Raw genomic sequence first — 16,228 nt, forward strand, 5'->3', positions numbered from 1 at the left:
TTTATTTAGGCCCATTAGAAAGGGTATTGTATCAATAACAACAATAGATATTTCTAAGTTCAGGAGCTCAGCTCCATGTTCACATGATCAATATGTACAGTGAGTGACTCTACTGTGCTCTGTTAATGAAACCACAGGTGGGTGGAACTAGAGAGTGCCTCCATCTGCCTGCTCTTATACGGCAAGTGTAACCCGAGATACCTTCAGTCCTGCCGATGGCTAAATCTGTCAGGCCAAATCAAGAGCAGTCATGTGTAGTTCCCCACCTATGTTAACCTTTGCCCTACACCAACTAAAGATTTGTATTTATCCAATTTTCAGTCGAGGAACATGAAGGTTAAATTGACCTTTTTCTGAATTTTCTAGGACACACACACACAACATAATTCTAATCACAGTTATATAAACATTTTGTGTCCTCTTTTCTTTAAAATAGCCATTTGTTATGGCTACATCTAAACGCATGTAGTTGTTGAATAGCTTTCTCTACTAAAGGCTCATACATAGTCTGGATTCTCCGTGGTTAGGTGACCACCGAACTACAACATGACGTCACGAGCCGCGGTGAAGAGCAAACCACCGCCACCGCTCCAGCCCTTCTCTGTTTTTACTCACCACCGCTCAACGTTATTTCAGCTCCGGTGGTCAGCTCACCACCGGAGCGGTGGTCACCTCACCACCGAAAGTCCAGACTATGAATAGGCCTTTAGTCTTGCGTGGCCAGACTGTTGCATCCTATGTTTCAAAAACTCCGGTCTTAGTCTGGAACACGGAAGCTCTTTTGATGATTATGAGGTAAAGCGGAAGTGAAGCCTGCTCCCCACTTCCGTTTACAGTTGCGCAAATATATCCTAATAAAAGTCAAAATAATCAAAGCATACACTGTGTATAGCTTGCTCATTAGCAGAAATGAAAAATATATTTTTTAAAGATATCTTAAAATATACTTTTGTGAACGGATGACTCAGATTTCGGGTGTATTTCCAGACTCTATAGCTTTCGGAGATTGTGGAATAGTGGTCTGGCTACGCGAGACTATTCTCTACTGTACGTTTATGACTATGCATTATAGAGCTTATGAAAGAGCCAGTCACTGCACATTATCACCCCCAGAGTGCCACCTCACGGTACGCCATCAATTCAGTTGTCACTCTGAAATTAAGGAACACAAATGCAAAGATTTTACCTGGAAACGGCTATTTTGCATTTCAGTTAAATGAGCATAAACTGAATTGATAGCCGTCCTGCTCACATACACAGCTTAGCAAGAGTACCGACAGAGGTTGTCAGTTACTTCAGAAAATCTATGCCATTTTCGTTGTTACGTCTTAATTCCATCTTTTCAAAATAAAATGACAAATGTCTTAATGACAAATGAACTGGCAAGCATAACATTTATATATGAATTAGATATTATATTCAAAGTTTTAGTCCAACAACCTCTATCGACCCCCTGGACAAAATCAATCATATCAATCAATCGATCAAGTCAAGCAATCACTCAGTAAATCACTCAAATCACCACCATACATCGTTAAAATAACAACAAAATCAGTAGAATTAGCATATCGGCAGAGCAGTTGATTATTTCTATTTCAGGGTTTAGAGGAAATGGGAGCGATTTTAAAAAAAAGAGAAAGAAATGGATGATAATGTTGATCTTGAGAAAATGGTAATCAAATAAAAAAACAGTTTTGGTTCTTGTGCCTTTTTCGTTTGGGCAGCTTTATGTACTGTCTAACTAACCAACCATGTCTATGTGAAAGAAGACAAAACTTTTACTGCAATCTGGGTGTTTAAGTCGAGACTTGTAAACCGTCTGACCTAAGAGTGAATTGAGTGATGGTTGTGTGACAGGGAGCGCCTGAGGTCAAGGCTGTAACAGCATAGCTTTTCCTTCATTTTAAAAGGGAATCTGCCTGTGCAGTGTGTGCACCCTCTTTGCATATAAGATGATTAGCTATATGGAACCATACGTACCCCTGGTGGTCCATAGTATGATTGGATCATTCTTCCTGTGCCTCTGTTGGGCTTCTCAGGTTTATATTATTGTACATCTCAGTAAGAAAAATATCTTTCCATTCATTTATTTAAGAAATGTCTACCATTGTCATGGTTTACATTTGTTATGAATGGTTATAGCGCTCAACTTGTGGACAAGCCTCCACTTATCCTATTTATTGTCTTTTATTCAATCTCACAAAAGCGCCAAACAGGCTCGTCGACATTGCTGCCTCAAGAAAAAGTGCACAGAGGTCCAAAGCTGCAACTTCCCAGAGTTGTGATTGGCTCTGGTTTTCTGATTTGACAGCTAAGGAAGTGAAGTGATGGAGTGGAACTCAATGGAAGGGCTCTCTATCACAGCTTCACTACCACGACTCGGATACCTTGCAGTGGGTGGAGCTTATTGGGATGCCCACATTGGATGCAACAAGCACTGTTATCGCACTCATTACTTCAATGCAAAATCCGCTGTGAAAACAGATGGGGACAGAGGAGAGGAAAGCAGAGAAACGGAAGGGGTGGGGGTGGGGTAAAAAAACAAGTTGAGATGGGGTGTTGTGAGTGGAGAGGGTAAGGGGGGGGGGGGGGCAGGAGGTTGCTGTTCGGGGGCCAAGGTCCAAGCTTCAGCAGGGTAGAGGGAACCACATATCAAACCATGCTGTGAGTGCTGAGAGGTTGGGTCGGGACTCGGGATGGGACATAGAATGAGACACCATTTATGGACAGGGAAGGGAAAGGGATGGAAGGGAAGGGGGGGGGGGGGTGCTTGGGGTGATATTCTGCCACTTCTCCCAGCCTGGATCCCTTCATCCTGGAAAGACAGAGGGGGAGAGGGGCTACTCACTAGCACCCTAGAGCCACGTGGAGGCAGACACTCACAGGGGGGAGAGGGGCTACGCACTAGCACACTAGAGCCACGTGGAGGCACGGTGCTTTGGACCAGTATGGACCAGTATGCTCATCTCTTTATGCAGAGTCAGATTTTTGCCAATAGGGCAATTGTCAAGCATGGGCATGGAATCAATATTGAAATATTTGTGGTTTTGTAAAGTAGGCAAATTATGCCGTATCAGAAAGCACTTGCAAACTGAAAACAAGAACAGACAGAAATAAAAGACAAATGCTTGCAAGGCTGACTGGAGGAAAAGGGAAACTGGTCTTTGTGTCAGTACCTCTCCTGTGCTCTAGGGGGCAGTGTGAGCTCCCTGTCCCCCTGGACATGCCCTGGCAGGGGGGAGGGGTTGAAAAGGTCATGAGCGAGGGCCAATGATGCTCTCCGCTCGGTCATACCTTGCAGTGTGTGGTACTGACAGGGATTCCGATATTGGAAGCGAACACGACAGTGAGAGCGGAAGCCAGCTCTATAGTGAATCCGCTGCGGAGGAAGGAGGATGGGGATAGGGGGTGGAAAGAGACATCATTGTAATGCCTGGGACATGTGGTTGAAGGCACGACCCACCGCCCACTAAACATACATTCATGGACAACAGCTCTCTTGCGTGCACACCTACACACACACACACAAACTTGTAGTGATAGTGGAATATCCAATCGGCAAAGGTCGTCAGGTCCTGAACGTCAGAGGATCATACAGCCACCAACAAGACTGTGTTACACTGCTTACAGCACATTATAGAAAGCAGCCTATTACGCCAAATGCTTCAACAGCATGGCATGTCGACAACAACCACTGTTCTCCTTTACCAAAAAGAAAAGAGCCAGATAAGTCCTGCAGTAGCTACACTTTTTGCATAACTCGGAAACATTTGTGAAGCAGGGTCAATTATATAACTGTGACACTGAGTGAGGTCATCCCCCAAAAGACAAGAGTGAGTATCTAGGTTTGTGAGAGCGACCCCCAGGGCCAGTTGGCCTGTTTGCTCAGCAGCCTATCTGTCCCTGCACAGTCAAATTGTTAGTGTTAATTTAGCTTCCAAGAATTGGACCAGTTCCATTTGTACACTCTTCAGAGTTAAATGAACGCTGGGGTTTTAAGGGGTAACTGATATCACAATCTATTTATTTGACATAATACTGCGCCACACATACTGTACCATCATAGACGCCACTGTCAGCATGCCAGCGAGCACACACACACGCATGCATTGTTGTTCCTGCCCGACCGTCTGTCAGAACTCTCGCTCTTAAACAACCTCTAGTGTCAGGATGGAAACAGACACACAAACAGAGCAAATTCCTCTTTGTAAAGAAAAAGAACCATGGTGGGTGTGTGTGAGAGAGAGAGAGAGAGAGAGAGAGAGAGAATGAAAGAGGGAGGGAGGGGGTTAGAGAGCTGTAAAGCTGATGTAAAAGTAAGCAAGCGTGAGAAAGGCAGAGACAAAAGGGCTTAATATACGTGCAGTGACATTGCAAAATAGCAAATCTACAAGCTTTACAAAACATACTGCGCGACATGTTGTGAATTTGTAGATCTGCTATTTTCGTTGTGCGACAGTGGTGCACAACCAACTAGAAAAAGTGCCCCTCGGGGAACAGGTCTCCACCTGGGCAGGTCAGGTCGTGGCCTCCTGGTGGCGCTATAATAGGCCAATGTGAAAAGGGTGCCATTTCTTCTTACGCCTTGGATGGGAATTGGATGATTTGAGGCATTTTTTCCCAAAAATGTGTTTTGCAAAAATCCACCTGTTGGTGGCGCTATAACAGGCCAATGTGAAAAGAGTGGGATCATATATTCCTCAGCCTAGTAGGAAAGTCTGTGAAAGATTTCACGTAAATTGCACGCTCGTCATTATTTGAGGCTTTTTGTTAAAACAAACTTTGAAAGCCAGAGAAGTGTGAGTGCATGAGGCTGGAGGACGAGACAGATTTACAGACAAGAGCGCCACAGAAAGACAACAAGTGATGCAGTGAGAGGCGAAAGAGAGTGAGAGAATGTGGTAACAGAGACGATAAAGAAGGAAATGAATGGAGAGGAGTACAGGAATCAGGCCCGGGGAGATTTATTGAAGAGAAAGTAGAAAAGGAGAGAGAGAGAAAACAGAGGGAGGGAGAGAGAGAGAGAGTCTGTCTGGCGTCCCTCCCTGTGGTTGGGGACTAAAGGCCACATTTCCCACTGTGGCTTCACCTCCTCCGCCATCCATCCTTCCTTTTCTCTCTGCCTCTCTTTCTCTACTTGGAACGCCCAAAGTCACCAAACTTCCTGTAGCCTGGTTTGAAGTTAATGCCAGGCAGCGTTTTGCCCATGTGCCTGACTCATACAGTGAACACACGCACGCATGCACGCTTGTACCTTCAACTGATTTCCATTGTCTACATTAATTCCTTAACCTCTAAACCTTAACGCTGCAATTCTGAACTTTCTTTGTGATAATAGAGGGTATGCACGTGACATCCTCATCATACCTGGAAGTTATGCAGGAACACCTACTGACTCCGAGTGGCAAAAAACTACTTTCTGGCCTTCATACACCAAAACAGAAAAGTCCTATCTGGTTGCATTAAACAACTTTAAACAAAGTTAAACTCACTTTATGCATATGCATACCCTCTATAATGTTACTTTACCCAATGGGTCTGTATGGTAAAGTTTGTTAGTACAATATAACTAGCACATCTGCAGTAGTCGAGAACCGGTTTCTATTGTGAAATATAGGCCCTGTGACTAGGTAGGAACACTCCTGGTTGACAGGTGGTTATGGCCTGAAGCTCAGAGCACAATACACTATGTCCCCTTCCCAAGTGCTCGTTTCGTCTTAGCTCACTGGTAGAATGCGTGTCTCCTGCATGAAGACCTGGGTTGGGATCCCAGGAAGGACACAAATGGCATGGATTGCAGCTTTCACCATCACCACCACTACATAAGACATTGGCCTGACAGATGCAAGTGGTTTACTGGTCTCATTTGTCCGTGGAGAACGGCGTTGGCTAAAGTGAGCTCTTGGGCTTTGTGTGTTGTAGAGTAAAAGGCTACTCATTTATTCATAGCTGTTAAATAAGGAATCATCAGTTTAGAATACATCACAATGCTACTTCATAGCCTATGCCAGATTATTGTGTCAATTTATTGGGAAAGTCATTATTTGTCCAAATCTTTCAAACTGTTTCAATTCCCCAAAAGATTGCAACAAATCAGATCTACATACAAGCTTCGATCATGTAGATAATTGCCTATTTTCTTGGTTTGGGATTTTTGTTCAAATATCACGTTTAATCACCGTGTTATTTCTGTAAATGTTTATATCGCAAAATTCCACATTTTCTCCATTCTCTGAAATGTAACGGACATACAGCAACGATTTGGTATATTATAACATCTGAAAAAGAAGCAACAAACACAAGACCGACAAGCAATCTCTCACACACACACACACACACACACACACACACACACACACACCAGCATGGGCACATTTATCTTTATGGACTAGTGAATGTCATGTGAATGTCGTTAGATAACACAGTCAAAAGCACCAGGCATGTGCATTATTTGCATTCTAATGTACCTGCATGAACCTTCCCAGCTAGGTACTGTGTATACTACTGGAGATATTTGGAAATTGTGTACGTCAGCAAGATCAGGTCTTTTGAGCACACACGCACACACACACACACACACACACACTCACACACTCACACACTCACACACCCCTCACCTGGAGGGAGTGATGGGAGTCAGGTCCTTTCCCATGGTCTGGATCACACGGCGACCCCACACCCACAGACCAAAGCAGATGCCCACACCACCGTAGAAGAGCAGCCAGATGGGGGTGGCAGCGTCCTGCATCACTCCACCCTGATCGTAGATCATCCACAGGGCCACCAGGGGCCCAATGGCATTACTACAGGGGAGGAGGGGGGGGCGAGGAAAGATTTTAATCCATCTGGACGTTCCGGTAGGAGTGGCTAATAAGCACATGGCTGCTTGAGTTTTCAGCTCTCTCCGGTCAAATAAACAATAAACCTCTAAACTCGAATTTAAATGTTTTAATTGCAATTTTCCTTTTGGAATGAACGAGAGGAGACAAACAACTAGTGATACAGTGAGAAATATACGGGGGAAAGGACACCGAAGTCAACGAAATGAACGACGAAAGACACGCGGGGCCAAATGGATGTTGGCTCCAGAAGGCCCTTGAAAACATCACCAAAGAAATAAGATTTAAATCCATCTGGGGCAGGTCAGTTTGACGAATTGACACATTTCTTTGGTCCACTTTTGAGTTACCCAATTAAATCCAACATGGCTGAAACAGTGTACATCACAGAGAGTTGAGATTGGAAATACAAATGTCAGACAAATATTTACAAAATTATACACAAATTACTGTCCTGTAGCACTTTAGTGAATATATTGCCATATGGGCATGCTACTGTATATGCCAGGGATGGGCAACTTTGACGATGGAGAGGGCCACTATATTTCCACTCACTCACTCTAGAGGGCCACATTGCATATTTCTGTCGTAGCAAAAATAGCCGATCTACAAGCTTAAAACGCGTCGCAGTACGCTGCATTTTGAGCTTGTAGATCAGCTATTTTTTGCTACATTTGAATTGAAATACTGAATAATTTTAGGCCATCTTTGATTTACAGAATCCTGAAAAAGTAACAACATTTCAATTGAGCAGCAGGGGGCGAGGGAGAGCAGCACCTGACGTCGTTGCCTCCATGGGCGAAGGAGCCGAAGCAGGCCGTGAGGATCTGCAGGAAGTGGAAGAGCAGGAACACCTCGGGCTTGTCCTTCTCCTCGTGCTCCTCCTCCACCAGGTCGTCCAGGGGCACGGGGCACGGCGCCCCTCCATCCTCCTCCGCCGCCTCCAGCTCCGTGGCCAGCTTCATCTCGATCCCGCCCTCCTCCGCCTCGATCTCCGCCTCCGCCACCGCGTTGCAGTACGACGAGTAGCTGTCGTAGCGCACGCGCTTCTTGGTGTACGACACGCTGTTGCTCCTGCCGCTGCCGCCGCCGCCGCCCTCGCCGACCAGCTTCTCGCTGTCCTCGCGGGACTGCGTGCGCGCGAGCGGCTGCACGGGCATGCCGCAGATGGCCGCCGTGTAGCAGGTGTAGCTGTTGTTGCGCCGCAGCAGGCGGTAGTTGTTGTCGGGCTGGGGGCCGCCGGCGTTGGAGCGATCGGCGTCTTCCGACATGCCGCGGCCCAGGTGGATCTTGTGGAGCAGGTCTTTGTACAGGCCCGAGTCCTTGTGCACGGTGTGGTACACCTGGCCGTCGCTGCGCATGTGACCGTCGAAGACGCTGCCGTTGGACATGGCCGCCTTCACCAAGGTACCGTTGGTCATCGAGTTAGTGCGACCTGGATGATGGAAATAACATTTTAATATGATCTATAATAGTAAATATATTACCATTTATGATGGAGAGATCATATAATATCCCCCGCAAAAATAAATAATAGCCGTATACAAGGCCTAGACATAAAGATGTCATGCACTTCCTTTTTAGCGCTGGTGCAGGACAAAACATCATTTACTTTTCTTTTATCTTGTAACATGTTGATGAACATACCATGCTTGTGAACTCAAACATAACATTTCCATTCAATGATACAAGAGATTTGCTCGATCACAGTTATTCTTATTTAAGTCACTGGACAAATATCTCACCATAGGCCCTGCCGTTGGGAAGGATGGTGCCCCCATTGGCCAAGCTGGCGTTGAGCTCTCCAGAGAAGTCACGCGTTCCTCGCTCGCCGCCGCCTCCGGTAAGCGGCTGCACAGACTCGTCCGCTCCCTTGGCTCCTGGCAGCTCCTTGAAGACGGGGCTCTCCTCTTCCTCCTCTGGAATCTTGTCCAGACTCTCGGAGGAGATCCTTGAGAGAGCCTGCTGCTCCTTTTTCAGACGACCTGTAGTAGGCGAGAGCAGCAGGAGGGGTACAAGATGGATATGGCAACCACAACAAGCACAGTTAAGGAGAAATGTGCACCCAGTGCCCATCGTCACTGTTGACGTTAGCATTAAACACTCAAATAAGTATATCTATGGTACGTGGTACATATGGTTAGTTTCCAAAGCAGACTTTCAAGGTATGAATATTGTTCACAGTAAAATGACTAATGAATTTCAAGTCAGTAGGAGGTCCAACAGTATATCGTTTGATTTACAGGGAGAGTTGTGTGTGTGTGTGTGTGTGTGGGGGGGGGGGGGGCACGCCGACCCAGAATTTGATTTTAGAAACACCGGAGGCTTGGATTTCATTATGCATGCTTTTTTGAATGCGCCAAGATTAAATTAGAATGATGAAAGGCCTAGAACAAGAGAAAAACACATAACAGAAGCCTGCACAACATTCCGCACAGAACAAACTGGAATATAGGCACATCAGCTGATCATACAAAACAAACTAATCCCACTTACACACAGACAGACTGCTTTCCCCCCCCCCCAACACAAACACACACTCAAGTCACCAGACATTTCACTTTGACGGATGCAGTAACGATTAGAATCAATAATATCGCTCACAATCCTCGCTGGTATTCAGAGGTCACACCACAATATGCAAAAGAGTCAATTTGGTCTCAGTCACACAAGTAAGTGTTTCAACTTTCAAGTAGTGTAGCGTTTCTGTTGTACCAGCGCAAGACCTTTAGCTGTCACAATAGCAGTGAATATGAGCACCTACAGTAGCATATAGTGCTGTGACTGCAGGATACATGTGAATGATGTGACTACATACATGTATTACCTTTAAAATAGCACCATGATGGATTTTGCAATAGTAAAATAATGTAACCCGAGTAAAGCATTTAAATACAATTGTCACCGCACATAATGTGGTATAGAAAGGAAATGTCCATCGGCACACAGTATAATGTTGTCCCGTGCTTTTTTTTAACAAACCGCAGAACAGGGCCATGTTGCACACGTAGGATTAATTGTCACAACTGATTGCCTTCAGCAGTGTGGCCTGTGATCCCCCCCCCCCCTCCTCCATCCTCCTCCTTTGCGGTACACAGATGGGAAACAACTCGAGCCTCAAAAGCACTTGGCACAAAAAACCAAACCACATTCACAGAGTTCTTTGGAGGAGGTTTTCGAGGCCTTGGCAGTGGCCATGGAGAGAACACATCCGCTGGCAGTTGCTTTGGTGTCAGAGCACAGTGTGTGCTATGCCCAAGCCTGGGCTCATCCGGGCCTGGTTCAGAGCACTTGGTATTGGAACAGCATGACAAAGAATGCACACACGCATACACACACGCACAGATACATTACAAAAAAGATCTGCACATGACCCCCCACATACATAATGTCCGACAATACACACGCTTGTCTTACTATCTTTGTGGGGACTTGCTGGCCCAACCGAATGCTGCTAACCACAACCACACATATCCCAATCCTAACCGTGATGTAAAAATCCCTATGCCTAAAACCCAACCCTCAATCAACATCATCCATACCTCCTAAATGCCTAATGCTAACATGAAACTTTTACCATTGTTACCAACCATAAAACTCTTTAACCATGACCCGACCTCATGGGAACCGGAAGAATGTTGGTGACATTTTCAAGGTTTTATTTTTTTTATTTTTTTTACTAATTTTACCAAACAAAGACAGAAGACACACGAACACACAAGTACCTACTTGCTATTTTCCTCCTCATCCAGGGACAGACAAAAAACCAGACCACAGCAGCACAGACCAGAGAGCCAGCCAGCGTGATGAGAACGATGCCCCATACCGGCATCATCTCCAATCCCAGCACTAAAATGAACACACGGCAGGAACAGAAAAAATATGCACGAGAAACAATGGCTTGCAATTAGTTACTGTACATTAATCAGATAATTAAATCACTGGTTTAAAAAAAAGGTGTAGATGATATCCATTTCAAGAGAGTGCTTACGTGGCGCTCCAGTGTACATGATGGAGAATGTGTTGATCCCTATGGTTGTGGCATAGAAGAGGGGCAAGGCTCGCAGCCCATTGGGAACAGAGTCATCCTATTGATATAAAACAACAAACAAACCCCAGGTCCTGAGATCCGTCCACTCGTGGATGTTTTGCATCTACTTTTCTTGTATTTGTTTGAAATCTTTAGGCTTTGTCCAGTCTTTATAGGCTTTGTCCAATTGTAATCACAAGTGCTTGATCATCTGATCGTGGCGGGGAAAAAAGGGGATTTTGCTCATGCTGCTATCATAATAATGAGCCTGTGATCAAATGACAAGCTGCATGTGAGGTTATTTTGAGTACACGGTACGCTGGCCTACCACACATTATGAACTATTAGATTAAATGGAGAATGGAATAATACATCATTTCCATACTTTTTAGGTACACCAAGATCGATGCCAAATCAAAAAGTCAAATTGCTATAAATAAAGATGAGTTATATCTTGCCCTTACGCCTTACTCTTATCCCTAAACTTTGATTTTTTTTACTATTTTGAAAAACATTTTGAAATAGTTCAAATAGCCGATCTACAAGCTCACAACATGTTAACCCATTCTGGCCCGGAACCCCTTTTGTTGTTTTAAGCATTATATTATGCTTTAGCTGTTGAAAAATATCAGATCTACAAGCTTATAGCGCGCCACCGAGTGGCGCTACGAGCTTGTAGTTCTGCTATTTTTGAAAGATTGTGAAAATGTGTTGCAAATCTTATATATTCTTTCAGAGCGAATGTTTTTAATCTTTGCTTATGGGGGGTCCCTGGAACAAAATATTTTCAGATGGTGGTCCGCAGCCAAATACAGATAATCCTGGGGGTCCTTGACATGAAAAAAGTTGAGAACGACTGACATAGAAACAGTTTTTTTTTCAATGGATTCTAAATGGGTTAATGTAGATCGGCTAGTTGAACTATTTAAAAATGTTTTTCAAGATAGTAAAATACGGCAAAGAAGTTTAGGGATAAAGGCTAAGACAGGGCCATGAGTCTTTAGGTCTAATTTAATAATTGGCAGATTTTAAATCACGTCACAGTATTGGCTATTTTGTTCAGACATATATATTGTGGCAAAACATCAATTCATAAATAAATAATCAACCTCGCCACCCCCCCCCCCCCCCAATCATAGCAATTTCATTCAGTGAAACTGAAATCCCATCTCAGATTTGCAAGATTTTATTGACTGTAGGCCTATACAAGTTTGGAAAATATTATTGACTAGAGCGTTAAGTCCTTTTAGCCTCACACACAAGTGGCTGGAATTGACTTTTTTGACCCAGTTACAAAGAAAGTCGTCCGAGTCTAAAATTGTAACATGTTTTACCATATGACTCATCCTCTCATAATCCCATGGATATGATTTTAGGATTATTTACGCAAGAACCACTGGTGTTGCCAAATCAAATGGATTATGGTGCTCACTGAAATCATTTGGATAATTCCGTGTACGTGTATAATAGTACAGCATTTGCAAGATGCTCACAATGCAACCCAAACTCTGAATGTGTTTGAATATGTGTTTCTAACATTTCTACATGTGCAGACCGTAATTATGCACTGCTGCCGTTGTAAATATTTCATCACATTGTCGGAGCTGAATCATTACAATCATGTAAGATGCTGAACTTATATAATATTACTATCATACCATAAATTAAGAAGTGTTTGCGGTGGACTGCAGTCCAGTAATCTCTTAAAACAGACTTGCATGAAAATCTGTTGGCAAGTTCTATAAATTGCGGATGATTTACAAAAACAATGTTGAGTGGGTGTGGCTGAGACATAAATCTCCACTGTGTGCATCTTAATCCATTCTGGGCGGGAACCACTTTTGGTGTTTGCATTATGTTATGCTTTAGCTATTGAAAAATAGCAGATCTACAAGCTCATAGCGCGCCACAAGCTTGTAGGTCTGCTATTTTTGAAAAATCAAAGAATGACTGACATAGAAACATAGCTTTTTCAGAAAACTGTCAGGATGTAGAAGACATTTTTAGAATCTGATCTCAGGTCAAAATGGGTTAAATAAGTGCTGAATCCAAGACAGTCCATTTGTGGAGAAATGATTACGGGTCAAACATTTATTGCTCGGTTCCAGTAAGACCATTAAGGCGAATTATACTTATGTACTGGAAGATATAATGGGAGCTCAGTATGCACAATGTGCTCTGGTCAGTCCCAAAATCTAGAATGTTCAAATAGTAGTCTCGTGAAAGATGTGACCCAGAGAACTAGTACTGTCCATCTACTACACCTACCACTCCATCATAAGACAGAAAAATAATATTGTCAAATGCTGTTATTGTTAAAAATGTTAAGCGCTACCTGATGTTTTAGGGCTAATCACCAATATCATATTTTCTTATTAAATAAGGAAATATTTAATCCCCACAGCACATGATCACTGTTCCAGCATTATGGTAATATGGTAATGTATTTTAGCAATATAATATATTATATTGCTAAAATACATTACCATATTATATTATATTATAATATACATTCTTTTTTTTTTACTATTGTCTGTCTTATATGCAAATGCATCAACCCATGTCCCAATATTGCACTTTATGCTTATTCAAGGTGTGTTTGCCATTTGTAACAATGTGCAGGATGTAAACATATAAAATGTCAACAATGTAGTAAATAAAACAGGTGTAGTGTAGGAAATGAAAATAAGCATGAAAAGTTTGGCTTTTGGCTAAACTGTTTTAACAAGTACGCTACCTCAAAGGCATTGATTTATTTTGTTGTGCTTGAGAAACGTTCGAAAGAAGGCTCTTGGAGGAATCTAGTCTGTTAGGCCCTTGTTTCTTTTGCACAGCTGTTGTTGGTTGGTAAAAATTGGCATGAAGCGGCAGGGCCAAAAGCCTTGAAACTAAGCTTTGCCCCAGAGATTTACATACAAAATAAAAACTTTTTTTGTTGAACCAATTAATTCCTATATTGGAACTACAGTGATAAAGAAAGCCGTGTAAATCTAACGTGGAACAGAGGATATAATGCATCTATATACAGTAATTTGACAAATGGAAGTGCCTTGGTGCAGGGCTGAAACCCACCTTGTCGAGGATGAAGTATCTAATGGCCAGAAACAGACATCCAGACATGATTCCAGAGAGCAGTGGCGAGATGAACCATGATGCCACTGCAGCAGAACACACACACACACACACACACACACACACAAAGATAATTCACTATCAAACAAACATCAATTTAGCTCTGCAGCCTCTGCATCTGTACATGTGTAAGGACATGTCCGGGTAGACCAACATGATACTGAATGTGGGTGTCGTCAAAAGGAAAGGCACACAGTAATTACCAATCTTAACGAGCTGCATCCACTGTACGCCTTTGGTGCCGATGGCCACCATGGAGAAGCCTATGGTGGAGCCCACGATGCAGTGGGTTCCGGAGATGGGCAGTTTGAGGAACGAGGCGATGAGCTGCCACACGGCTGACCCTGTCAGGAGAACAGCAGGCATTCATCTCATTAGAACGAGAGGCTGTGCAGCCTCCACGTTACACTGCAGTGCATAATACAGGCATAGGAACGAGTCTAGCTTGGATTTATTCCAAGGTGTGTGTGGGTAGTACATTCGCTTCACTTTTATACCAGGCTCGAGTTAGTCTCACACCGCTGTGGCACACAATAGCCTATCGTGATTGGGAATGGTTTATAATGAGATTTGCAATTCGAATAGATTTTTCCCCACACCCCTAGTGTACAGCAGGTTTGCGAGGACCTATAATTAGCCCAGCAGTCGATCGGATGAATTCTGACATATTAGAAAAAGTAGGTGGTCAGTGTCGTGCTCTCGCACAGTTGAGGCAGAGCACCGACACCATTCTCTGATGTCAGTGTCTTTTTTTTCTCCTCAATGAATATGTGCAACATAGCAAATGACAACACGTGCATGCCATGTATGAAAAATGCAGACTGTATCTACAACCACCAAATGCACACTGTGACCAATCTCCTCTACTCCATTCAGAGACAGACAGACAGACAGACAGACAGACAGACACAAAACTATTTCATCTGCTGGCCCTACTTCATGCAGTGCTTCTATTGATGAGCTTACAGTCGTCGGAACACAATCAGATCAGACAGGCTTTTCTGTCTCATAGTCAAAGAAAGGAAAGGTCCTTTCCTTGACAGTCCTTCCTATGAGACAGAAAAGCATGTCTGATTGTGTTCCGACGACTGTAAGCTCACCAATATTAGTCATCAAAGACGGCTTTGGTTATTGCATCCTCTTTGTCTCTGTAAAGACTTTGTTTCAAAGTTCTGCATAATTATGTGCATTTTCAAAACAGCTGGTAGGCAGGACAACGAGTGATTTGAAATTAGTGCTCTAGAAAACGACTTTGCTCCCATGCCAAAAGCACAACTGTATTGCAGATGCAAAACACAAACAAAAAAAAACAGATGTTGGGTTGTTCATAATATGTTTATAATGACTATGGTGGACTTTTGTGAAACAAAGTCTTTACAGAGCCAAAACAGATAACCCAAGCTAGAGGTGAGTTTAATACATCAGATCGGACTTTTCTCTCTCACGCCGTCAATGGAAGAGACTGTGCCTTTACTGCACTTTCAAAATAAATATGAAAAAGAAAAACAGGGAATAATTATTTTTCTGTTGAACTTGATTTCCTGTCGGCCCAAATGGGGCCGACAGGACATACTATACTGTGAGAGCGCTGAAGTCGGGCTTGATTATCGGACCGTACAGTGTGAGCACATACTGTAAATCGTGAGCTTTGGCTTTACATTGTGAACGATGTTCTCGTACAGTATGCGTAGAAATAAATCGTGCAGTGTATGCCTTTAGCTTTTAGGACACAAGAGAAACTTTTGTTCTGCGATGTCCCTTCGGGACACGAGAGAAGAAAAAAAATAATCATCACGTTGAAACCAGCCAACTAACAGTTTTTAGCTTGAGATTAATGAAAAATGTGACACGCATAGATCTGATCTCAGACCAGTTTACAGTCTTTTACTCACATGTGACCAGACCACCTGTAATCCTAGATCAGTGCTCCTATTCTTAAGAGGTTTTGTACACATGAGGCCTAGAAGACTAATATGCGTTTACACTCTTTGGGCCTCTGTTGCCCCATCCCCAACCAGTGAAGGAAAACATGAAGGTGCCCTCCTGCTGGTTTAATTCAAGCACCAATTTAGTCCTGAGTCACTGTAAGCACATATATATACCGTCTCAGGTCACACACACACACACACACACACACACACACACACACACACACACACACACACACACACACACACACACACACACACACACACACACACACACACACACACACACACACACACAC

The 16,228-nt window shown here is 43.5% G+C and overlaps 1 protein-coding gene across 4 annotated transcripts in view; it reads right to left on the reverse strand.

The window, feature by feature from the left end:
* The window catches only part of slc20a2 (solute carrier family 20 member 2), a 52,421-nt gene that overhangs the window by 6,982 nt on the left and 29,211 nt on the right, over window positions 1-16,228 (reverse strand). For 2 of the 4 annotated variants that reach the window (XM_080765427.1, XM_080765428.1), the window contains exons 3-10: window positions 14,205-14,345; window positions 13,942-14,027; window positions 10,831-10,927; window positions 10,569-10,688; window positions 8,585-8,824; window positions 7,617-8,274; window positions 6,618-6,803; window positions 3,295-3,379 (exon numbers count right to left, since the gene is read on the reverse strand). In XM_080765427.1, the coding sequence (XP_080621553.1) occupies window positions 3,295-3,379; window positions 6,618-6,803; window positions 7,617-8,274; window positions 8,585-8,824; window positions 10,569-10,688; window positions 10,831-10,927; window positions 13,942-14,027; window positions 14,205-14,345 (1,613 nt within the window). Of the gene's footprint in view, window positions 1-2,387; window positions 2,473-3,294; window positions 3,380-6,617; window positions 6,804-7,616; window positions 8,275-8,584; window positions 8,825-10,568; window positions 10,689-10,830; window positions 10,928-13,941; window positions 14,028-14,204; window positions 14,346-16,228 lie in introns of all 4 variants that reach the window. The other 2 variants (XM_080765429.1, XM_080765430.1) reach the window with 2 other exon arrangements.

Source organism: Protomyctophum bolini (assembly GCF_963924005.1).
Source record: "Protomyctophum bolini genome assembly, chromosome: 6".
In the NCBI taxonomy this organism is placed as follows: Eukaryota; Metazoa; Chordata; class Actinopteri; order Myctophiformes; family Myctophidae; genus Protomyctophum; species Protomyctophum bolini.